Raw genomic sequence first — 26394 nt, forward strand, 5'->3', positions numbered from 1 at the left:
TCGTTTCTGTGTGTGTTACATTTTAATGTTGTGTCGTTGTTCTCCTCTTAAATTTGGTGCGTTTCCCTCGGTTTTGGTTTGTTGCCCGGATTAGTTTTTTTGCTATCGATTTATGAGTTTCGAACAGCGGTATACTACTGTTGCCTTTATTTAAATCATTATCTTTGATATGAAACCTTACTTTAAGAGAATAACTCTATACAATATGTTAAATTCTTATATTTGATATGTAACCTTACTTTCACAAGATAACTCTATACCATATGTTAAATGCTTATCATTGAAATCTAACCTTACTTCAACAAGATATCTCTATACCATATGTTAAATGCTTATCATTGAAATCTAACCTTACATCAACAAGATATCTCTATACCATATGTTAAATGCTTTTCATTGAAATCCAACCTTACTTCAACAGGATAACTCTATACCATATTTTAAATTCTTATCATTGAAATCTAACCTTACTTAAACTGGGTAACTAATTGATATGTGACCTTACCTGCAAGGAATGCTAACATTGTAGGTAAATCTATACGAATGGGATAAGTCTATATTAGATGCTTAACATGCAAAATTGCTATTTTAACTTTCTTGAATAAAATACTTCTTTACCCTATACTAAATTTCTATCATTACTATGTTACCTGACTTGAATAGAATAACCCCATGTACTATTATTTTCTTAATTCTTTGTTTCTATCTGAACATGGTATACCATATCGTCTCTTGAACAACGTACTACAGTAACATAAGATCTACATATCAAAAGGATGATACTTGTTGCATCGGGTGGAATACGCTAATCAGTTGGGTTTAGACGTATTCTTTCAATTTAACGGAAATATAAATTTTATCAACGGAAAATTTGTCCGTTACATGGTGCAATCTATTTACCAGTCATGATTTTGAACAAGAAATATTTGTAAATTTGAATTTATTATAAATATTTCTCCCTTGAAGTATTAAAAAAAAATGCGAAGTTACAATCATGCAATGGAAGGTTAAAATCAAAATAGATTTATATCTTGCTTTTTTGTCAAGAAGTCAACTGCAGTGCAAAAATATTTACTGATACGTGTTTAACCGAGACTAGGGTCAGGCTTAAGGTTTGCCACAATCACGTAAAACTATTATCTGTCTGGGACTGTAGGGACTCGTCTTTCTATAAAATTACGGTGTTACTTTATGTAAACAAACTCAATTAATGTACGAACCGAAAAATGGAAGTTAAAATATTTATGGTACATGTTTGTATATTTTTGGTGGCAGGTACGTTATATGTATATTCAAATTTTGTATAAAGGATCTATTTACAGTGTTGAATGTTGTAACATGGAAAGTAATTGTTATTCTGTTCATTAAAAAAAGATATGTAAAAGGGAATTACAATTACAATCGAAGCCCTCAAGACTCAGTTTACATGATATGAAAATTCTGAATTACATGTTACAATTGTTATTATGTAGTATACTTCTAAAGATTAGTATTAGTTTTTTTCTTAAGTTGTGATGCTACACCACTATCTAGGTAATGACAGAGTTTGTGCCTTCAAGCATGTATAACCCCACCACATTCTTAATGTGTATATCCCATGTCAGGAGTTCAGTGTCTGCCGTTAGTTCATGTGTGTCATATTTGTTATTCGCGGAATCGTTCTGTTATAAAAAAGGCCGTTTTTTTTCTTAATTGAATATGTTGTATCATATTTCTTTTGTCGGGGCTTTTAATAGCCGACTATACAGTATGTATTTAACTTGTTATAAGCCGTACGGGTGCCTATGATAACCTACATTCACTTCATTTGAACTTTTGGGGATAGTTGTCTTATTAGCAATTATACCACAACTCATACATATCAAACTGTAAAGGATTGTTAGCGCTATTGTCCCTTATATTTGCTCTTTGTGTTTGAAGCTTGTTAAACATGTGTATATATAATCGGTTGTAATTGATCAGAAATATGCAAGTTACATATAAGAATTAGAATCAGAAAAATACTGAACTCCGAGGAAAATTCAAATCAGAAAGTCCTTTCATTTAGTTTTTTTTTCTTAATTCGTGAGATAGATAAATTCCAAATTCTGTTTTTGATATCAGCTCGCCTGAGCGTTACAATGCAATTTTTTGATATATATTGAATTGTACCATAGACAAAATACCCATTTTATTTTCTGTAGATACTGATACAAATTAACGTGAAGGTATTTAAATGTGTTTTGACTGTAACATCTTACTACTAGTATATTAAATGCGATAACATTTTTTTATCCTGTAGTTAGCCAACTATCACTACAAACAATTAAAAGTCTGAAATGGCCTATATCTGTACTCGACTCTACTGATTTTTACTCGACTAAGCTGAATTGGTCTGAATTTTACTCGACATTAATCGACCCCAGTCTAAACCATACTCGACTGTACTGATTTGTACTTGACCTGATATTTGCCATTGCAAATAGTCTGAACTATTACTCGACCAGTCTGAAACAGTCTTGACCCGTTCTCAACCTGTACTTGACCTATATTTTTCACCAACACTGAGGGTGATAAAACCTTATTAAGTTGCTTCTTATTTGACATGTGTGTGGTTTTTTTAAGATAATTTACATTTTCTAAAATTCTTAATAAAAACAACGTAGGTTTCATGGTTACATACACTAGTTATATATTTTAAGGAGACAACAACAGCCAACAAAATCACTTAAATTGTTTAACCTTATATTAGGAATATATATATTATATTATTATAGTTTGGGATATTGTTTATATGATAAATATAAAATTGAAAGAAGAATAAAAATTTAAAGAAATTAATAAAATTGTTCTTATGATTAGTGATGAAACATAAATTAATACCTCCTGCTTAGAGCAAACTCATTAAACATGTAAAACAGATCACACCGGGTCAAAGAGTATTAAATTCTAAATTGCAACATCCTGTTAAACTTTAGGCCTTTTGAATTCACTAGATAGGTAATACACGAGTTTAAGAAAAATAAAACTTTCTTCATACCTGTAAAACACACTAGCACTGAGGTTATTTAACCTGATTAAAGTGCGTGTATATATGATGTCTTTAATTTTGACAAAAGTTATTTGAATTTGATTGAAATAAATAGATTTTTTTTTTACTGCAATTTTGGAACACATTTCCTTTTTTAAAAGGTTATCAAAGATTGTTATGGAAGTTCTATTATTAGGTTATATCAGATTCTTGGTTTTAATATAACAGAGGTGTCTTGTTTTAAATTTATTAAGTTGCTTTATATATTATTTTATATATATTTAATTAACAACAATATAAACAAAAGAAATATTTGTTTGACCAAAATTTTCGAAATTTTCCATCCAGGGAGAACATTTGACCGTTGCAGACGACTCAATTTTTTCCATTGCAGTTTACCAACCCTCAATTTAAGAATCGATTAAGCTCGATGGATACTTAATCATTAAGGAAATTTCCATCAGTGAATTTATATTAAAAAAGCATGCTTTAAAAAAACAGGGTTTCTCTTCACTTCCGTGAATGTATCATTTGATTTATTATATGATATATGTATTTTTTCTGAATACCCCTTCACCATCGATTTGCCTCGTCTGCATATTATGTATTCTGGCCAATTGAAAGTGTTAGGGAGGTCACACTGTGTAAAGCATTACGAAATGCATGCACCAATGGGACTGGGTAATTCCCGAACAAGGTGTGGGTTCATACATAATCCTTTCTTTTTATATATTTGTTTATTTATGTTCAATAGTCTAGATAACTGTTACTGTTAGCTGTAATAGTGGTAATTATTAAATCATGGTCATCATACGGCTTTGCTGCGGATGACATTGTCTTTGATACTGAAGATTTCCTTTAGCATGTTTAGTTGTTGTTCCTATTTGATTCAAATATTTAATATTTTCTCAAATTTGCTCCTTAGAGTATTGCATCTATCTATCTATATATATATGTGGCATGCAGTATGTTGTCGAGACAGAGCAGCCATTCAACAAACGCATGAATGGTCATCGAAGTGACTCCACTTGCAAGCCCGACCTACCCATAAGTCGTCATTTGAGATCACCTGGGCACACACAAGCTGATCTCAGAAACCTTACCATCACAATCATAGACCACAACGAGGGTTGGTCGAAGGTCGACAGAGTCGCTCGGGAAAGATTTTGGATACTAAAGTTACGGACAGTTTCCCCAGAGGGCATAAATGAAAAAACATAGAATGAGTCCCTCATTTTCCTGTCATCACTTATTTCCAGTAACTCCGGCTTTAGTACTGGCTTTACAGTTCGAAATTCTTTTTAAAATACCAGTTTAAATTACAGGGCTTCACTTATTCGGGATGGATGTATAAGTACGTAGCCACGTTCAATTATTTTACCTCATTAGATCAAACTTATTTTTCTAATCATTATTAGACTGCTATTCGTTTGGAAGGCTTAAATATGTAGTTTCTGTTGCAATTGCCCTACCGTTGTCAAATTTGAAATATTATACAAACTTGGATCGGTTAGGACATTTTTGATTTTTTTTGTTTGAGGACTTCGCTCAATGCAGTTATAACATCTAAACTGTCACAACCTTTGGAAATTTGGAGTTGTGCCAGTTCACATCGAAAATAACTATTTTCATTTGGCATATCTTTGTAATCTTTGCGCCGTGTTTGGAAATTTTAAAATTGTATCAGCGTCTGTGGTGTTCGCTTAAATTGTATAAATTTCGAGATTTAGAAAAAGTTTCTCAGTTTGAATATTTTGACATGATTCATATGACATCGTGCTATTATTGAAGAAGGATATCCGTTATCCGAAATATCTAATATTTGTTCATTTTATAGTTATTTAATGGTGATGTTGTATCCTTTTTGACTTGTTATATATTATATTTTGTAGTGTACAGAATCATATTACATGATCCATCGCCCTGTAAGATTGATCGTTGACTATTTATTCAGTCACTTTATATATATATATATATATACGAGTCTAAATTGAAAACTACGTTCAAACCTATGATTGCGTTGGATAAAAACCGCAATTTTTATACGTGTGCATGTAAAACAAATTTCGTTGTAGAAGGGTCTAAATACAGCACAAACAACATTTTCCAAAAGACCAAAAAAGTGAAAAAGTATATTTAAACAAGACGCATTTGACTAACAGGTCGAACAACTGATGTTCTTTAACCCTGCTGACTGCCATTGGCGATTGCCAAATAAAATTGATCACAAGATATAACAAAATGGATCTTAATATAAATTTAATACTAAACAGAAAACAATTAACTTGTGGCCACGATGTTATGCCACAAACATATACAACTCGTCTAAACATCAACCCAACAATGTAAGATCTGTAAATTTGCTTTCGCAAATTTTTTGTTCTTCCCTCGCCGGAATTCGAACCCATGCTACTGAGATATCGTGACACCAAATCGCCTGGACTGTCTCCGGTGCGTTAGACCACACGACCACCTTGGCTTCAAAATAAAAAAGCTTTCGGTGGCCGTGTGTTACCTTTCCTCGTCAGTTTTAATCTAGCGTCGTAATACAGTACATGATATATATATATATATATAAGGCATGGAGATGTTATTGTTACAGATCAGCGACATATATATATATATATATATATCAATTATGATAACAAATATACGTGCGGGTGGATCCGGCCATTTTTAAAAGGGGTTCATAACTAGGGAGAAGGTGGGGGTCCAACCCTCGGACCTTCCCCTCCCTAATACGCCACTGTGTGGACATGATTCTTGAATCGAGACTTGGGAATTAGAGGGAGTAAGGTTAGAGGGAATTGGGAGTCGGGCGGGAACCAGGTGAGGAGGGAAATTCCATGCTTCACAAAAATGTAAAGGTGATGGAAGTTGGAACTGCCCAATGTTCACCTCTCAATTACAGGGACGGGAACCAGACGAAGAGGATCCTTAGTGTATTGTAAAGATACAAATTTATGAAATTTATGAGCGGGTATATCCAGCCAATTTTTAAAGGGGTTCCCAACCCAGGAGAAAAAGGGTTCCAACCCTCGTACCTTCCCCTTACTAATCAGCCCCTGAGGTGGACATGATTCTTAATTAGAGGCTTGGTTATGAGTTGTAGTGAGATGGAGGGAATTGGGAGTTTAGAGAAAACCAGGTGACGAGGGTAGTAACATAGAAAAATTCTTTGCTTCACAAAAAAAATAAACAAGGATAGAAGTGAGAAATGTTCACCCCTCAATTTCAGGGAAGTAACCATATGAAGAGGGTAGGAAACAAGGGATAATCTATGCATCACTGACAAAAAAAAATGTAAGGGAGAGAGAAATTGGAATCATCTCGAGTTCACTTCCTCAATTACAGGGGTCAGTGTATTAAGTCACTTAATTAATTGAAGAATTAAGTTACTAAACTAATTGACGAATTCTATTTTTTGTTTAGGTTTTCTCACAATTTCTTTACCCTAATTTAACAATTTTATCGATAGTAGTAATTTTAACTCTCAACCAAACATCATTATCAAACTATTATTGAGTTAATTGATTGAATATTTCAGTTGTATACATTTTTATACGCCTGTGTTTTAAGACGGAACAGATTATGGTATACCGTTGTCTTGATCGTCTGTCTGGCATTATTAATGATACCAATTTACTGACCCATTGAATCATTCATAGGCCAAATTTGAAAGGAACATCTCTATTGTTGTACCAAAATCATTATACTTTAGAATAGAAAATAGAATAGAATATTTTATTTTCCAAACTAAAGGGCGAATAAAGAGCATATAAATCAAGTACAATGATTGAAGCAATCAAGTCAACAGTAAGACATTACATCATGAAATACATGTCATTATATCAAAATAAGCCTCAGTCAGAATCAGAGCTAAAATAGAGTTGACACTATATCAAAAGACAGTTAAATATATGTCTCAACATTTATATGTGTTATATGTTAGTCACATGCATTTTGTTAAAATATACTTTTTCACTTATTCGGTCTTTGGAAAGTGTTGCTTTTGCTGTTTTTATACCCCTTTTCCACGAACACATACACACACATACAAATTGCGTTTTTTATCCTACGGAATCATAGGTTTAAACGTTGTTTTCAATTTCAGACTTATTTATATTTTTTTCCTTTGGGCTTGCATTATTTTTGCGTTCGGCTTGATATACTAGTAATTGGTTCATCCTATTTCAACTCTTCAAAATTCAAGACTCTATTCTAAATTGATGTTAACTGCATCTCCTTCAAAATACCGTTTCGATTCCAAAAATCACTAAAGAGACATTAATTGTCGAAATCCGGATATGGTGTACTAATTTTTGCACCTTTTGTCCACGGTATACAATCTATTCCGCACGTTTATTGTTTTTTGTTTGGCATTTAAGTGATAATTCAGATCCATTTTGTTACATCTAGTCATCCCTTCATTTGGCAATCGTCAATGACAGACAGCATGGATTAAGAACAACCGTTGTTCGACCTGCTAGTCAAAATCGTTGTGTTCAAATATACCGTTTTCACTGTTTTTGGTCTTTTGGGAAATGTTGTTTGTTTTGCAATAAGACCCCTCTACCAAGAAATTTGTTTGGCATGACTACGTATAAAATTGCGGTTTGTATCCAACGCAATCGTAGGTTTGAACGTTGTTTTCAATTCATATTTGTTTATATTTTTTCGTTTTGGTTTGTATTATATTTGTTTTTGGGGTTGATATGATCCGTTCATCCTCTTTAGTCCCTTTAAAATTGAAGAGTCTATCCCAAATTGAGGTAAATAATATGGCCTTCCAAATACGGTTTCGATTCCTATCATCACTGAAGTTATGACTGAATCTACTGATAGAACTTAATTTTAGAAACTCTTATCAATATAATGAAATGCCATATGCATTAAGTTCGAAAATCTTAATCCTGCTTAACTTCGTTGGTAAATAAGGTTTCACTGATATTTACATGTAAACAATGACTTTGACGATAACTACACATACCCCTTTGCTCATCAATCATAAATTTCCGTTTGTTGAGAAAAATTCCACATCTAACTTTGTTCATAAGATCGATGTGTCATTGACGATGACTCAAAGTCTCCGTTTGTTCGCATTCGTCATGTTTTGTTTTGTTTTAGAAATACTCCAAATCCCACTTTTTTCATACGAAAATTGCTGTGTCATTATTGATTACTCCAAATAACCCTTTGTTCATACATTATCTGTGTCATTGACGATTACTCCATATCTTCGTTTGTTTATAAGATAGCTGTGTAATAGACAATCACTATAAATGTGTTATGCTTTTGTTTACCTTTGTAATACAAAAGAAGAAAACTAATGACTTGTTAACAAGATGATAAGTCATAGCTCGTTGCAGATAAATATATTGGCAAGTAAAGGCAACAATAGTGTACCGATGTTCAAAAGTCATTTATCGATTGAGAGAAAACAGGTTACAAACTAAAACCGAGGGAAACACATCAACTATAAGAGGGAAACAACGAAACAACAGAACACTGAAGTGCACCAAAAACAAACGACATTCGATAATTCCGATCGATTCACGACCTCTACACGATTTTTACTCGACTAGCTTGACCAAATCAACTATACTCAATCTCAGCCTGATCTGGACCAGACCAGATCGACCGGATCGTAAATGGGCCATAAGGATAGTCGGGAATTGGTCAGTTATACACAATTTCAGTATATCAACAAAGATTTTGCGCTCGATCTTTTCAATTCAACTTTATGGAAAAACGAGCAGAAATACATATGATTTTTTTTGGACCACGTGATAGATATAAACCTATGGATTCAGGAAAGGTATCACTTTAATTGATTGAAATTTTCCTTTAGACCAAATTTTGGAGACTTTTGTGACATGTTCACCCCCCTTTTTTGTATCTAAGAAATGCAGATTGTTGCCATGGTTACACCCAAAAGGGATTATATTTCACCCTTATGACCATTAGAAATCAAATCTATGGAAGATTCTCTTTCTATAAGTATATACATGCATAACACACATATAAAGCCTTCTTTTGTTAGACAGGAGGAGAAAGAGGGTGTTCAAAAATTATGAGTGTCAATTTTAAGTTTTTTTCCTAACTGTGTATTGCTACCTAAAAACGTTCGAATGTTTTATTTCCCGCCGCTTTTGGATGGGCATTGTGTTACCCTTGTCCGTCCGTACGTCCCAAAAATATCAGTTTTCGGTTTTTCTAATTTTATTTTGGCTAAACCAAATTTTATGAAACGTATACACAATGGTTAGAACAATTACACAGTTTAAGTGCGAATTTGTTTAATGTCAGATTGGACATTATCTGTGTCCCATGGACACATATCTGTTTATTTGATTAAATTCAGTAGAAGGCCTGAGTAAAATCATACATTCAAAATATCTACATAAAATAAAGCAATTTCATTTGTGGGCAAGGTGGTAAGAGCTCAGAGAGACTGGTTAATAGCTGTGACGGAGCTTGAAGAGAGAATAGAAGACACATTAGGATGTCACGGTAGACAGCAACGGGCGCCGAGAAATCTAGGCGAGGCATTTGCTGACACGACGACCATTGTATTGGCAGTATGAAAGACTTGCACTTACAACGAAGAGGAACCAAATGTTTATGAAAAAATCCTCATAGTAGACGCTAATATATGATGGGAGTTATATTGCTCTTTTCTTGAAAATGACACCACAAACTGAGATTTGTCACTGGATTAGTACTTACGTTGAATAGCAATATACATAAATTTTACCATCCCCTTTTCCTTTCTTTCTTATACATAAAGCGTACTGTTTGTGTCATATATGTACATATGTATGTAATCAGTGTTTTTTCATAGATATCCAATAGTTGAATGGTGAAAGATAATTCTTTTTGGTGTATGACAACAACATGCATGTTTTTGCTAAAATATATTGCAAAATGAGGGCAAAGATGTCACATGATTCCCCAAAATTTGGCCCAGAGTAGAATTTCAATACCCTGGAGTGATACCTTTTCTGAAACTGGTAACTTATATTTATCAAGCGATCAAATCAAAAATATTTGTCTTTCGTGTCATTTTTGTGAGAAATTGTGTCAAAAGGTTTGAACGAAAATTTAAGCCGTAAGATGACCTATAGTTGAATTTAATAATTTCTGTGTCATTGGCAATTTTTCTTTTTTTATCCTAAAAACAATTTTGGACATACGGAAACTACGGGCAGTCAAACAGAAAATAGCCCATAAAACAGGTAAAATATAATCTTGATGTTCTTATAAACCCACTTTGAAAGATCAGCAGTCTAATAATGAATTTTATTGCACAGTTACATTCATATTTGAAAAATTCACCGGGGCAAAAATGTAGGATTTTCTTCCCTCCCGGAAATACTGAGATCATCCAAGGTTTTGTTGGGTTACGTGTTGCTATGTTTTTAGTTTTCTATAATGTTGTGTTATGTGGACTGCTGTTTGTTCTCTCGTTGGTTTTTGTTTTTCGCCATGGCTGTGTCGATTTGTTTTCGACCTTTGAATTTGATTGTTCCTTTGGGATATTTTGTCTCTCTTTTGAAATTTTACCTCTCCTTGCAAAAGTACGGATTAGTACTGTACATGGAGGAATTTTTGTAAAATTGAAAATAATGTTGCCAATATCTTTTTGCAGAAGTAAATTTATGAGAGTTAATCAGATCTGCACACACTTGAGAAAATTGTGTAGCAGCAATTTGTTCTCGTGTATGGCCGAGTGGAGATCGAAGAGAAGTCGAAGGCGGTCGCGAAGGGATCGGGTATTGGTCGAGTTGGTCTGTAATCAAATAAAATATAGAAGTCGCAATGATATGAAAGCGATCGGGCATTGGTCGAGTTAATCTGAAAATGATCGGTCATTAGTCGAGTAGAGGTCGAAATTATCGAGTACTGATTTGTAAAATTTTTGTATTCCGACCAAACTCGATTCCTACACGATCCCTTCCCGATGAATTCGACCGCTATTCTACGTGTTCTCGATCTCTTTTCGAGTGACTGGCTTCTCGATCCTTACTCAAATATTTTTGACATGTCAAAATTTTTCGGGTAGAAAGTCAGATCGATGACGACCAAGGTAGACCAGCCCAACCAGTCCAGTCGATTGAGTCAGACTAGTCTCCCGATCACTTAATTTGTCTTGATCGGGTTTGATCGAGTTGATCTGATCGGCAGTGTGAACTTAGCTTAAGGTAATCTATGCCTGGGATAAGAAAATCCTTTAGCTTTTCGAAAAGTTCAAATAACAACGAAAAATTCAATAACAACGAAAAACTATAATTAATTTAGGACACTACACAAACAGCTTAATAGATAACGAACCATGCCTGGGATAATAAATCCTTAGTATTAAGAATAATTCATGCTTTTGTTAACTGGAAATTTATAAAAATGACAATATGATTGATATTCTTGTCATCACCGAAGTGCTGACTAACCACAGAATAAAAACGAACACGTAAAACAACCTAGGACAGCAAATAAAAACAGCACAATAGAACCACACAGGTTTCTAATTATGTTATTTGATGTATTTCATGACAATTACAAGAATCTTAATATCGAATTGTGTTAGAAATTGTGCAACTAACTATGTCGGTCTTTCACCCAAACAGCCATAATTCAGCTAAGCTGTCCTAGAACTATAAAGAACAGGACAACATATTTGACTTTGATGAAAGTACAATGATAACTGCTGACATGACGGCTCTAGGTATAGTCGTTCCTCACAATAAATTGATATTGTTTGTTTTCTATTGCAGGTTATGTAAATTCACAGATAGTAACACAACTGGATTTAGATAAAATCGCTTCTGGGTTGGACATAAAAGTTGATGTTGTCGAGAATCTTGATGATGGAAGTCAGCATCTCTTCAAAGTGACTTTCAGCAATAAGGCGTTGACGTCTCTGTCAGGACTTAACTGGAAAATATTTTTCTATAGTTTTTTCATTGTAGAATCTAAGCACATTCTTTCGGAGGATGGTCTGTATGCTAAACCAGAGGGATATACTCTTCCAAATGTCAATCTTAAATTGAGACATGAAAACGGCGGTCTCTTCTCAATGTCACCTACCACCGGATTCATCGATTTACCACCGAATGGAGAGAGGGAAATTACCTTTTATGCAGCCAATTGGGCTGTATCTAAAACAGATATTGCACCAAACTGGTACATTACGGCTGATGGGTTAAACGCACGTCTTATTGATAGTACTAAGGAAGGATTTGTTAGGGAGTTTATTAACGCCAAACAGTGGAAGCGAATGAAAGCAGATAAATACGACCCTTATTCTCCTATGGCACGTTATCAACGTTATAAAGTAACAAATCCTAATGTCCAGATGAAAATGGTCATACCAACTCCAAAAGAAATGTCTAACCATGACACTACCAAACTACTCGATATAAGTGGAAAGGTGACAATAGTCCACAGTGGACTGGACAATGAAGCTTCGTTCCTAACAGGTAGGATGCTTGTTGGCAATGTGAAAAACAATCGTCAAATCATTGACTTGATGCAATTACTATTCCTTTCTGTTCATAACATTTAATTCGGGCACTCACACAAGATGTACACAATCATACCCTTACACAATGTGTTTTAAATCATACCCTTACACAATGTGTATTAAATCTTGCTCCAACACAGTTACACATAATGCCCTGAAACAATGACTATAGCATTGTCTTTCACAGGATATCTAACACATCATACTGAAACACAATGCGTTCGTGTTCATGCCTTGATTTAATATGTTCAAAATCATGTCCTGCCACAAAATGACAAACACCAGAAGAACTGATATAACGCGTCAAAATTTCATACTCTGACCCAATGTGTAAATATCATGAAATCCTATTCCGTTACTGTATGATCAAAAAAGGCTTTTAAAATCATTTTGTTACTACATATTACTTAAAATCTTTTATTAATTCTTCATTCGATATAAAGATTTGGTTGTACTTATTTCAACTATAATAGTACATCGACATCTTTTACTGAGATTTTTACGATCCCGAAATTTTAGAAACGATCCAGGTAACCTTATCGATCCTTCAAAAAATATTTTTTTAAAAGGTTACGATTCAAAAAATGGAAAACAACACGTTTAATAATTTATTGCGTCCGATGCGCTTTTCTGGATTTACCTTCATCAGGAACGGTCAAAGCCAAACATTTGAAATCCGAAGATGTATAAGTACCGAAAATCGTTGAAGAGCTATATGTCAAAAATACATAAAAAAAAATATATTCATCTAAAGCCAACTCTGAAAAAAAGGTCTTTGAATATTTATTTATTGATATTAATATTGATTTTGTATCAGTCAATGAAAGTCAAACTAAATATTATTTTTACATTTTGCATTCATTGCGCTACAATCTGTCGATACCTCTATCTTGGCATTGCACAAGGTCAGGTATTTCTCTTATTGTGTATGACGTCTTTACACTAAATCCATTGGATGTATACTGATTTATATTTTAGTCTTAGATGTATGATTTTCTGTTCCAATGCTTATTATTGTTTTTGAACTAGCTGTCAGTAACTGCGGATACTCTCGGATATGTCTTTCTGTTCAGTGGATATAATGTACGGTCTGTCCACGTTCACTTTGTGTTTTTGTTAGATGTATTTCAACTTGTATCTATCTGATAAGTGACGAGTTAAGCCTTTTCAACTGATTTTTACATCTCGCCTGTCATTTATTTATCATCCAACATAACTTGCGGTTATCCGATTTTCAGTTCTTTAGTACTTTGATTTCTTTTGATTATAGTTGGTCTTATGGTGTATTGTTACATCACTGTATGTGACTGTCCAAAGTCGGAAGCCTGTTATTCAATGGTTGTCGTTTTTTGCTGTATAAAATTTTTTTTTTATTCATTATTTTATGCTAAAATTAGTCCGTTAGTTTTTCGTTTTATTGTTTTATATTTGACATTTTGAGGCCTTTCATAGGTGACTATATGCGGTATGGGCTTTGCTCACCGTTGAAGTCATCTAGTGACCTATAGTTGTTAATTTCGGTGTCATTTTGGTCTCTTGTGGAGAGGTTTCTCATTGGCAATCATACCACAACTCCTTATTTTTATATTTGATATAATGTATGAAAAAAGTATTACATTGACAGTCACACAATGTGTACAAAATCGAATAGTATGATACAATGATTACAACAGCGTGTTATATTTTCTTGTTATGTACCTTCATATATAGAGATATTTGTGTTTTGTTTTCCTTTTGACTGTCTATTTTAAATGGTGGTTTATTTTAAATGGTCGTTTCTCTCAATTCACTCTCGAATTGTTACTAGTATACAAATTTGAAACTGAATCACTGTGTACTTATGTATATAATTTAGAACAATTTATATGATATATAAAAAAGAAGATGTGGTATGATTGCCAATGAGACAACTCTCCACAAGACACCAAATGACACAGAAATTAACAACTATAGGTCACTGTACGGTTTACTTGTTCACTATGTTTACTTGTTTTTATATCTAAATAATGCTTTACTAACGCACAGTCACTTTGCAGATGTTTATAACTTTGATATTAGTAATACAGCATCAACAAATGGAGTCAACATATATTTGTCTGTTAACAACACCATACCATCAATTGAGGGCTATACTTTAACTGTGAATCCGTCAGAAAAATCCGTCATCATAAATGGGAAGACAAATGCGGGAGTGTTATATGGTGTTCAGTCTCTATTGAGTCTTTTGTCACATGGACGCAGTATATCGCAGATGGAGATCCGAGACGAACCTCGTTTTCAATACAGAGGGATGTTTATTGATGTTGCAAGGAATTTTATTCCAAAGACAGTTCTGGAAAAATTAATGGACGCAATGACAATGTATAAACTTAACAAATTGCATCTCCACCTGGCCGACGACGAAGGTTGGAGAATTGAAATCAATGATCTACCAGAGTTAATTGAGGTAATGTATAAACGTAACAAATTGCATCTTTACCAATGGTATCAGAATTGACTGTGATAAAATAAAGTGAAGATTCATTCCCGATTTCAAATACAAGTAAATCAAAGATGGGCAAAAGATATCAAAGGTACAGTCAAACTCATAAAACGAAAACAAACTGACAACGTCAACGTAAATACATTGATTTATTTAGTGTTTTTCACTGAATTGATATCTGAATTCCACTAGACTTACTTACGAAAATGAAACTACAGCGGGTCCTCATTAAACGACAATCCATCCACCTTCCCCTCCCCGAATTGAAATAGAGTCACTAAGGTCTTCCATCCCCCCTTCACACCAGCAGTAAAATCGTTGCCAAAGTGGGGTTCCAGTTGGCTGTGTGGAGTGTGAAACTTCGCAGTCATACGTTTGGTAAGAATGGTGACTTAAATCCAATGCACCATTTCAACACGTCTTTTGAAGAGTTGTCTCATTGGCACTCATACCACATCGTCTTACTTCTATTTAATGGATATATACCTGGCCTTTTTCCAGGCAAATATTTTGTCCCTTTCCCATATACTATTATTTCCCAGTGGCAATTCTCCTTACTCTGTTATACGACCTACCTACTGTATTTATTAGTACCTTACCGATGAAGTGTCCACGTCTGTCTGTCTGTCTGTCTGTCTGTCTGTCTTACCGTCCATCCGTCAGACCGGCAAATCCGTTTTCCACAATTATTTCTTCGTGCTTGAAGATATTGATTAATATTTGGTATATTGTTTTAATATGAACAGTTCCAGATTAAATTCAAATTTTGTTATTGTCTGACAATTTTGTGCAGAGTTATGGTCCTTGGAAAAATTCCCTAAAATATTCAAGATATCGGTTTGATATTTGGAACATTGTTTTATCATGACAAGTTTCAGATCAAGTTCGAATTGTGTTACCCTTCCGGAGCACCTGAGATCGACCCCAGTTTTTGGTGGGTTTCGTGTTGCTTAGTCTTTAGTTTTCTGTGTTGTGTCTTCTGTACTTTTACTTGTCTGTTTGTCTTTTCATTTTAGCCTTGGCGTTGTCAGTTTATTTTCAATCTATGAGTTTGACTGTCCCTCTGGTATCTTTCGTCTCTCTTTTATTGTGGGCTTACAATGTTTTGCAGTGTTATGGTCCTGAGTCAAATAAAACGCGTTAAAACTAAATTGATTGTGGTCAAGTTTGTTTCCCTTTTGACAAAAGGTTTCCGTGATGACAATTTATTGTAAAAGTAATGAACAGCGACGGGTGCAAAGTGAGATGAAAAGCTCACTTAACCGTGTGGTTCAGATGACCTAAAAAAAAACTGTGATAATGAATTTTAATCCGAAATCACAAATTACAAAAAAAACTGTAATAACAAATTCTACAAATTCGTTATCACGAATCTAATCTGTTATAACCAATTATTCATTTCGTTAAAACGATTAAAATTCGTTATCACAAATTACAAAAAAAATGTGATAACGAATTACAAAATATGTTATAACGATTTCCACCAATTCGTTATCACAAATTTAATCTGCTATAACGAAGTATACAATTCGTGATTTCGAGTTAAAATTATATTTTTCGGAGGTCCTAACTGGGCTTCCGTAAAGTTTATATGAAGAATTGAATTCACAACAGAGACAATTATGGAAAATAAGACAGAAACAAAATATCTTACTATTTTCTAGAATTTCCGAGTCATTTTCCCCTATATGTATATGACAATACTGAAAAAAATGTTATGCTTACTCAATCTGATAAAAATGAGAATCTTAGGAGCAGCTAAAATTACTAAAAAGTCTCTTTTTTCGTGGACTTAAAAATGACATATAGGTCTTTGGTCCATTTCGATCTATAATGATAAACTGTTTGATTATGAATTGATGGAGAATTATCTGATGTATTGGTGAATCAGAGAAGATAATAATTTCTTTTACGTATTTACTGTCGTATCTTCTATCACAAAAATAGCAAAAGGCCTTAAATATATTCATTCTATCTTGTATTCTATCTTTTTAGGTTGGCTCTAAACGATGTCACGCTGAAAAGAAGGGTGTTTGTTTGATACCACAGTTAGGTTCTGGTCCTTACAACACTACTTCCGGTTCAGGTTTTTATTCCATTCAAGATTACAAAGATATCTTAAGCTACGCTAAAAAACGCCACATTGAAGTAATTCCAGAAATAGACATGCCAGGGCATGCACGTGCAGCTATTATTTCTATGGAGGCAAGATATCGAAAATACAACACAACAAGTATTAACCAAGCACAGAAGTACAGATTGATAGATCCGGATAATAAATCACATTTTTTATCGGTACAAAATTTCAAAGACAATGCAGTAAATCCTTGCATCGAGTCAACTTACGATTTTATTGACAAAATTGTTTCTGAATTAAAAGCAATGCATTCCGCTGCTGGCCATCCCTTGAATGTATATCATTTTGGGGGCGATGAGGTTGCACATACTGCATGGGTTAATTCAACAAAATGCCACCAACTTCATCTTTTCGGCGATGCTGAATCAATCAGAAACGAATTAAAAATGTTGTTCACACAACGTGTTGCTAATATAACTTTTAATCACGGACTAAACATAGCTGGATGGGAGGATGGGTTTAATGCGGGAAATGGCATGCCTTTTAATAGAGGCATGTATCAGAACCATCAAGTTTACAGTAATGCCTGGGATAATGTTTGGGAATGGGGAGAAGCCAGGCGTGCGTATAATTATGCCAATTCTGGTTACAAGGTAATGTATAAGTTTAGGTATCATAAATCTTGACTACCTAGTGAGATACTAAATTACCGCTTTCCTAAATAACTTTATAACCATATCGTTCCTTGAAATATTGCATCAAATAAAAATCATATCGATATTACAAAACTGCGAAATTGACTCTGTCCAAATTACTAGTTTCAATCCGTACTTCGGAACTGAGATAGTAATTCGAAATTCGACATTCAAACATTAGAAAATTATTAAAATGCAACCTACTTTTATTATATCTAACCACCTCCTTATTCGCTATTTTATATACTTTTTGCTCTATTATTCTCTGAAAGATTATTTGGGGCCATTTTTGTTTTTGTTTTTTTGGCCTATTGTTCCCATTATTCTGTAAACCCATTCACACCCTTATATACGAACATGAACACCCACTTGTCTTTTTCGCTTTTCATAGAGTTATAACAAATCCTCTCATTTTTAGTAATTGCATAAAGTCTGTGACAGGGTATTTTTGTAGGTTATAATGTCACATGCAACTGCTTTATGTTTTTGGTCTATTACTTTCTAATCTTTAAATGTCACACCCCAAATATTCTCTATTTTATATTTGGTCCATTGTTATCATAAAACAATTGTTAATCCTTTATTCTGCATATGTTGCTTATTCTTTTCTATTCTTTAAATCTCACCCAGACCCTTTCATGACTACGATCATGCAGGCAGATCCTCTGTCTTTTTTTTTTCAGTTTTGAAAGAGGTATAACAACAACAATATTTTTGTATGTTGTAGGTTATAATGTCACATGCAACTCACCTTTATTTCGACCATCCATATGAACCTGATCCAGAGGAGAGGGGATTGTATTGGGCCCCGAGATTTACGGACTCTTACAAAACATTTGGATTCCTTCCCGATAACTTATATGAAAACATTGATGTAACTCGAATGGGAGTTCCACTAAGTAAATCTGATGTCTGCGGTGTAAATAACAACAAATGTCCTCCGTTACTAAAACCAGAAAACATAGCAGGTATGTATCTCTTTTATATTGCAATGATACTCTAATCGACATATTCAACAATTTTTGAATATGTTACGAAATCCTTGTAATTTGTCCATAGATTTAAACAAAAAAACTTATGAAAAATCTCGCTAAATTCAATTTTTAACGGAGAGGGATCATTGGTTCGTGTCTTGCTATTTAAGCTAAAAAATCTATCAATTAGGAACACAAAACAAAACAAAACAAGTTATTAAGTAGACCAGCAAAATTTGTTTAAGATTACTTGTTATTTCACTTTTAATAGGAGTGCAAGGTCATCTTTGGTCGGAAACGATATTAAGTGAGGATAACGTTTATTATATGGTTTTTCCAAGATTACTGGCCTTGGCAGAACGTGCCTGGCATAAAGCACCATGGGAGAGTGTGGCTGAAAACATAAAACGAAACAGGGATATGAACAATGATTGGGATAATTTTGCTGAAACATTAGGAAAAAAGGAGTTAAACCGATTGGATAGCATAGGAATTAAGTACAGAATCCCTCCTCCAGGAGGAAAGTATGTAGTTTACTTACTGCAAACATATTTTATTAAAGAAATCTTTATATGTATAGCTACACGGATAAAGACATAAAAACTACGAAATATACAAAAGATTCAATCATTGGGATTAGGAATCAAGACCAGTGCTCTTATATAAATCGGTCTCCCTAGTTTACCTATACACACATGTATATAATAAAGTGAAGTACAAAATATCTCCCAAGGAGGAAAGTGTATAGCCTACTGAATAACTATAGAATAAAATGCAGAAAGCCCTTTCGCTCCCTTGAATGTTATGTAGCCTTTGTAGATGTTCCGGACCAAATGAGTATTTGGACCACACTCATATGGTCGGGGTAATTAACACTCTGTACGTTACAGTTTTACTTTTAATACTTCTAAACTCTTCATATGGTATGACCGTTCATTAAAAAGACGCTATCATATAGGTAATTTTATTATTATATTATAATAAAAAGATTAGCTAAATAGAAATTTGAAGTTTCACATAGTTAATTTTACTTACTTGTCAAAACTATAATAAACACATTTTATACTGCCCGCGTCACACTGTCCCGATTTTTACGCCGATGGCAACACGATTGTGGAAATGTTCAAAATCGGGACTGATCGTATCCAGATCGGGCTATTCGTAGTGCCATCTTTAACCATCGTAGAACCATCGGCCACTTTTTCTAGTCTTCGGGGACATCTTCGGGAAGGGTTTTAAATTTTTTAACATGTTAAAAAATCCCCGAAGGTGCGTCCGATGTTGAGGGTTCGTATTGAGTTCGTATTACCATCCTCACCATCGTAATGTCACCGGGAATGCATCTTTGAACATCGTATTGCATTCGTGTTTCCATCGTTTCCATCGGGCAGTTTTGACATTACGATGTCTACACGAATGAATCACGAAGTTACCCGAAGGTCTTACGATGGCAACACGACTTCTTGAAGACCTCGTAATCCCGTCGTGTTGCCATCGAATAAAAGTACGAAGGCGACAAGATGGAACTACGACGGCAATAAATCCAGCTAAATGTAAGTTAATTTTCGCGCTAAAATACATTTAAAGTGCCATGCGCGATATTCACTGGTCAGTCTAATACGACAGTTAAGAAAGACGTTCACAAAATATGGAGCTTATATAATATGCTTCTATGAGAACAAGAAAGGCGACAGCGTTGTTTCTATTAATTGAAATGGAACAAGAAGAGCAGCTATTACAGGCTCAGGATTTACTTTTACAAGTAAAATATTATTTTTTGTCAATTTTTCATATCAAGTAACATAATGAAAATCATAAACGCGCCTCGTACACCAACACTGCAGGAAACTAACTTTTTCTTCATTATTCTGATTTTTTATGTATCGTCTGAGTTGTTGTCCCACGAATGTTTACTACATAAACATTTTGTTTTCTATATGTCATGTTTTGCCGCATTTGTTGCTTTCCCCACATCCTTCCTTTGCCTATATTATTATGATATTCTCCTGGAAAGAGCTCTTTTTGAATAAAAGGGATCAACGAACCCATTACCTTACCTTTAAGATAGATAAGTAAACATGGGAATAATTATGGGCGATTATTCAGACTAGTGCATACATTTTACAGTTCAAACAAGGCAATGCCGAGCGTGGCACCCCCTCGTATGTAACATATTGGGGACAAATATGGACACTATATTTGTATATGACACATGCAGAAAATGGTAAATTGAATATGCATATTTGATATATAAACTATTTTTTTAGAAATTAAACAAAACAATCAGTAACTGGAAATACCTTTAATATTGTCTTTAGAATCAGCAGGTAAAAAAATGAGCAACCAATTTCCTGTGTATTATGCTATTTCAAGGAGAACAAACAGGTCCATCTGCATGACCTTGACATTTGGCCTTGAACGTAAAAAATGTCAGATCATTACAAGGAGGAACGATATACCAAATGTGGTTAAAATCTTTTGAAGCATATTGGTTTTAGAGTGTCCACAAGGGTGATATTACCTTGAAATTACAACTGCCACTGTGACCTTGACTTTTGAACTTTAAAGTCAATAGCGCTTAAGATATTCTTAACGAGTAAAACCATACCAAGTTGTGAGCTTTTGGTTCTTGAGTGTCCATAACAATTTTATCTACACGCAACTTACATGCAGTAGGCGAGGGGATGATAAACTAAGTTTTATAAGAATTAAACATAATACAAATGCATCGTAAGCTGTACAAGACGTCTTTTAGACATCGTATGGCCATCGCGCCATCATCGTAAACTATCGTGTAGCCTTCGTAATCCATCGTGTAGCCTTCGGCTGAGATATGAAGGTTAAATACCCGTCTTCGGTTAACCTTCGTATGTCCATCTTTTGCTATCGTATATAATTTCGGCACCATCGTATAGACTTCGTTATTCATCGTACTTGCTTCGGTCATTTTTTTTGTATTTTAACGAGATCGGGACCAACTTCGTACGAACTTACAATTTTCGCATTCGGGTGTCCATCGTATATAAAAATCGGGACAGTGTGACGCGGGCATACCGATGGTCATTACCGATGGTCATTACCGATGGTCATTACCGATTTGTTATAACGAGTGAATGGCAATATGTCGACTTAAAATAATAAATTCCAAAAATTTCTGAATGAACTGTTACACAAGAAATCACTTGAAAGTAACATAGTTTATTTAAGTTGTCTTGTGAATTTGGTATATTGCAATCATGTTACGATATTAGAGATCTATAGAGCTTCTTAAAAACACCGTAGACAAATCGGAATGATCCGAGACATCGGTATCACTGTACGCACTACAAAAAGACCAGCTTTTCGCTCGCAAACATAACAAAAATAATATGGCATCAATATTTAATCTTTACGTAGTATTTGAATTATAAAAATAATACATTGTCACGTAACTATTATTGTTTTATTAGAAACAGTTTTTGTATTATTGAAACTTTTATAATGTAATTTAAAAAAAAAATACCTATATGGTCCGGCCCGTTGATAACCAGACGAGTATTATACTCATATGGTCCGACCATACGCGTACGGTCGGACCATATGAGTATACGCATATGGTCATGACCATACGCGTATGGTCATGACCATACGCGTATGGTCCAAATACTCATATGGTCCGGAACATAGATACTATAGAATAAAGTGCAACGAAACAGGGATTTGAACAATGATTGGTATAATTTTGCAGCAACATTTTGCAAGAAGGAGTTTAACCGATTGGATAGCTCCTCTATGTGAAAGGTGTGTAGCACACTCATATATAACAGAATAAAATACTTAATGCTTTGTGCAATAGTAGTCTATATCAGCATTATATATGCATGTATTGCTATAAGTGTTCATAACTCTTTGGTAAAGTAATCCAAGAAAAAAGTAAAATATCAAGAATACCGAATTCAAATCGATTAGTCCCTTAGAAAATGGAAAAATTAAAAGCTAAAATATTTCACACGAATAGAAAACAACTGTCATATTCCTGTCTTGGAACAGGCATTTCCATATTGAGAAAATGGTGGATTAAACCTGAAATAGAGCTACGTTTCATTTTTTTGAAAACACATCTTAATTATAACAAGGACGTATATGTTAGTTATACGTCCTTGATTATAATAATTGGAACTGGAACACATTATGCTATTTAGCAAAAGAACAGAAGTTGATAACTAATATAAAATAAGATAACACAAAACGGTCAACTTGTAAAAGGTCAGGTTACAAATGTTACTACAATAGAATCAATAAACAATGTTCTCTACTAAATGGCAGTGCATAACTAAGTATTGTCTTATATATATATATATATATATATATATATATATATATATATATATATATATATATATATATATATATATATATATATATATATATATATATATATATATATATATATATATATATATATATATATATATATATATATAAATTGCATGTATACTAAGTCTACGTAATTGTTCGCAGTCTAGACGGCGGTGAGATAAAATTCAACACGGCTTTTCCAGGATTGAGTGTCGAGTATAGTTCCAACTCTCAGACGTGGAATAATAGAACGATACCATATACAGGATCACCTGTGTTCCTAAGGACAAAGTACGTATAACTGTATCTGTTATCGTTATTCTTACATTATTAATAACATTAACGGTACCAATTTTTCTGCACCAGATGCGCATTTCGACAAATAATGTCTCTTCAGTGATGCTCGCGGTCAAAATATGTAAAATCCAAAGCTTATATAAAGTATGTAGAGCTATAATTCAAAAGTTCCAAAAAGTATTGCCAAATCCGTGAAAGGAATCAGAGCTTTGCATGAGGGAGATACATTCCTTAATTTATAATCATTTTAAACATTTTGTAACAGCAAATTTAATAACACAAAAAATCCGTATTTTTCATGCCAGTACCGGACTACTGGCTACTGGGCTGGTGATACCCTCGGTGACTAACAGTCCACCAGCAGAGGCATCGACCCAGTGGTAGTAATAGCATTAACGGTACCAATTTTTCTGCATCAGATGCGCATTTCGACAAATAATGTCTCGATCACAAACTAATAGACAATACCATACCAGACTTAGCATTAAATGACGTCCGGAAAAGGTTAACGCGGCATTTACTCGCGAGCATATCCTGTAAACGCCGCGTTAACTCTGTGTTAAATGCAGATAACACATACCATTATTTCTTTGTTTGATAGTCGTAAAGTACACAATGTTAAACTTTAAAGTTGCAAAAATAAATCTATGGTCTCAAAGAGTGTTAGCTTAGTCATAAGCTGAAAGTAAAATAACAAAAACAATTTTGGTTCTGTTATTTGTAGATCTTTCTTTTAATACTTGACATTTTTGTGGTTTTCAATATATCTCAATCTTTAATAACATTCAAGACAATTAACAAAAACTGCAAGAGTTCCTTAAAACGAGATATCATTGAAAAAGGATACTGTCATAAGTCTCAAAAACGAACACCAATTGAATACTCATCCTCTTCAAAATTTATTTCACCCGGGGCCTGTATAGTGCTGGAAAAGCCTTTAAACCCATCAAAAATATTTAGAGCAACCTTGCAAATTAGTTACAGTCGTTACGTGGAATCGCATGTGCCTCAGTATCCTTTGATTACATTTTGAACTTGGTTAGTGTCTCTGTTTGATAAACGTTGTTACTTTTTCGCCAAATTAACAAAGTATATGTTTGTTTGTATTCGTATAAATGACGTTACAATATTATAGTTCGACCATTTGTATAGTGTAAAAATGCACCAAATAACATATTCATTCAAATGTACAAACAGCAGACGATAGTAAATGGTGAGAAATTAAAAATTGACAAATTGAAAGTTCAAATCCTCGCTCTTGTCATATAGATTTTCGTTGGAAGTCGTCGCTATGTGTCAATATAAACTAAACAATCAATATCTGAAACAGATGTTGTTCATATAGTTACAAGTCATCATCATTTTTTTTTAAATTGAAATTAGAACACATTCGTGTATTTTGATTTCTTTTTTAATGTCATTAGAACAACTCAGTAAATAGTTATCAAAGGTACCAGGATTATAATTTAATACGCAAGACGCGCGTTTCGTCAACATAAGACTCATCAGTGACTCATCAGTAAATGTGTCGTCAATCAAAAAGTCCAGTATTTTAATCAATCCATGTTTTGATATTTGTTGTTAGAATCAGCGTGTTTCTCTGCATAGTGATGTTTTCTTTACATAAAAATGACATATGTAGCCACGATGTCTATTTTGCGTAGAAAAGGCACTGTTAATTTGAAGGTGTAATCCACCTGAATAATAGAATTGTACAGCCTAGATACATCATTATATCACTGCATAGTCATAAAGATTGTGGTTGAAGGTTTGAAAATTGATATCTTAACTTTAAGTTTAAGAAATACACATCTGATTGATACCACTGAATAAATACAACTCATGAAATTATTCCAAACTGTAAATTCTTACCAAAGAAATAATGATTTAAACAATTTGATAATATATTTTTAGTTTAACATTTTCAGTTTCAGTTTTTTAAGTGTTTGTCGAATTTATGACATTACACACTTGCATTATAGCAAGAGTGCATCAAGGTATGCTGCTTCAACGCATTTTGTAATGTCAGGGTTTTTATAACATACCAATTACTGGGTATGGAGTTTGCTCATATAATAAGCCTAGTTGCTTTAAATCACGTTTTGTTTAGGTGGATGGTTGTCGTATTGTCATTCATACTATATCTCCGTATTTTGATAACAAGCAATTTTACTTCAATTTGTTTTAATTTACAGATCTGCTGATGGCAAGAGAACCAGTCGAATTGTTCAGTTTTCTCCAATAAAATCGTCGGCACTTCATCCGTTCGGCTGATACAGTGTCATTAACAACGGCTATGTTTTGTTAATTTCTTGTATAAATAATTTTTGATGGATTCATTTATTGTAATATATCTCTTAAGTTACAGACAGGAAGGTCCCAACAGTATACATAAATCTATTTGTTTCTGTGAATAGTGAATCAAAGGTACCAGGATTATATCTCAATACGCCAGACGCGCGTTTCGTCTACATAATAGCTATCAAATGTACCAGGATTATAATTTAATACGCCAGATGCGCGTTTCGTCTACATAAGACTCATCAGTGACGCTCAGATCAAAATAGTTATTAAGCCAAACAAGTAAAAAGTTGAAGAACTTTGAGGACCCAAATTGCAAAAAGTTGTGCCAAATACGGCTAAGGTAATATATTCTTGGGATAAGAAAATCCTTGGTTTTTCGAACAATTCAAAGTTTTGTAATAGGAAATTTATAAAAATGACCATATAATTGATATTCATGTCAACACCGAAGTGCTGACTAACCACAGAATAAAAACGAACACGTAAAACAATCTAGAACAGCACATAAAAACAGCCCAACAGAACCACGCATTGTCTGTCACACGACTGGATCAACGCCACAAAAGCGACGTCACAAGTAAGTTTCTAAACATTGGTTAGTTCAAGATCAGGTTTGTAATTATGGTATTAGATTTATTTTTAACAATTACAAGACTATTAAATATGGAATTGTGTTAGTAATTAGATAATTAAT

At 33.8% G+C, this 26394-nt stretch overlaps 1 protein-coding gene across 1 annotated transcript; it reads left to right on the forward strand.

Annotated features, from left to right (window-relative positions):
* Positions 1–1139: 1139 nt before the first annotated feature.
* Positions 1140–25731, forward strand: LOC143068212 (beta-hexosaminidase-like). The gene is made up of 8 exons (XM_076242096.1): positions 1140–1275; positions 11785–12489; positions 14570–14979; positions 17011–17745; positions 18515–18755; positions 19033–19285; positions 23262–23390; positions 25592–25731. The coding sequence occupies exons 1-8, from the start codon at positions 1227–1229 to the stop codon at positions 25668–25670; spliced, it is 2601 nt and encodes an 866-aa protein (XP_076098211.1). The 5' UTR covers positions 1140–1226; the 3' UTR covers positions 25671–25731.
* The last annotated feature ends 663 nt before the right edge of the window (positions 25732–26394 follow it).

The sequence above is a fragment of the Mytilus galloprovincialis genome, chromosome 3 (genome assembly GCF_965363235.1).
Source record: "Mytilus galloprovincialis chromosome 3, xbMytGall1.hap1.1, whole genome shotgun sequence".
Lineage (NCBI taxonomy): Eukaryota > Metazoa > Mollusca > Bivalvia > Mytilida > Mytilidae > Mytilus > Mytilus galloprovincialis.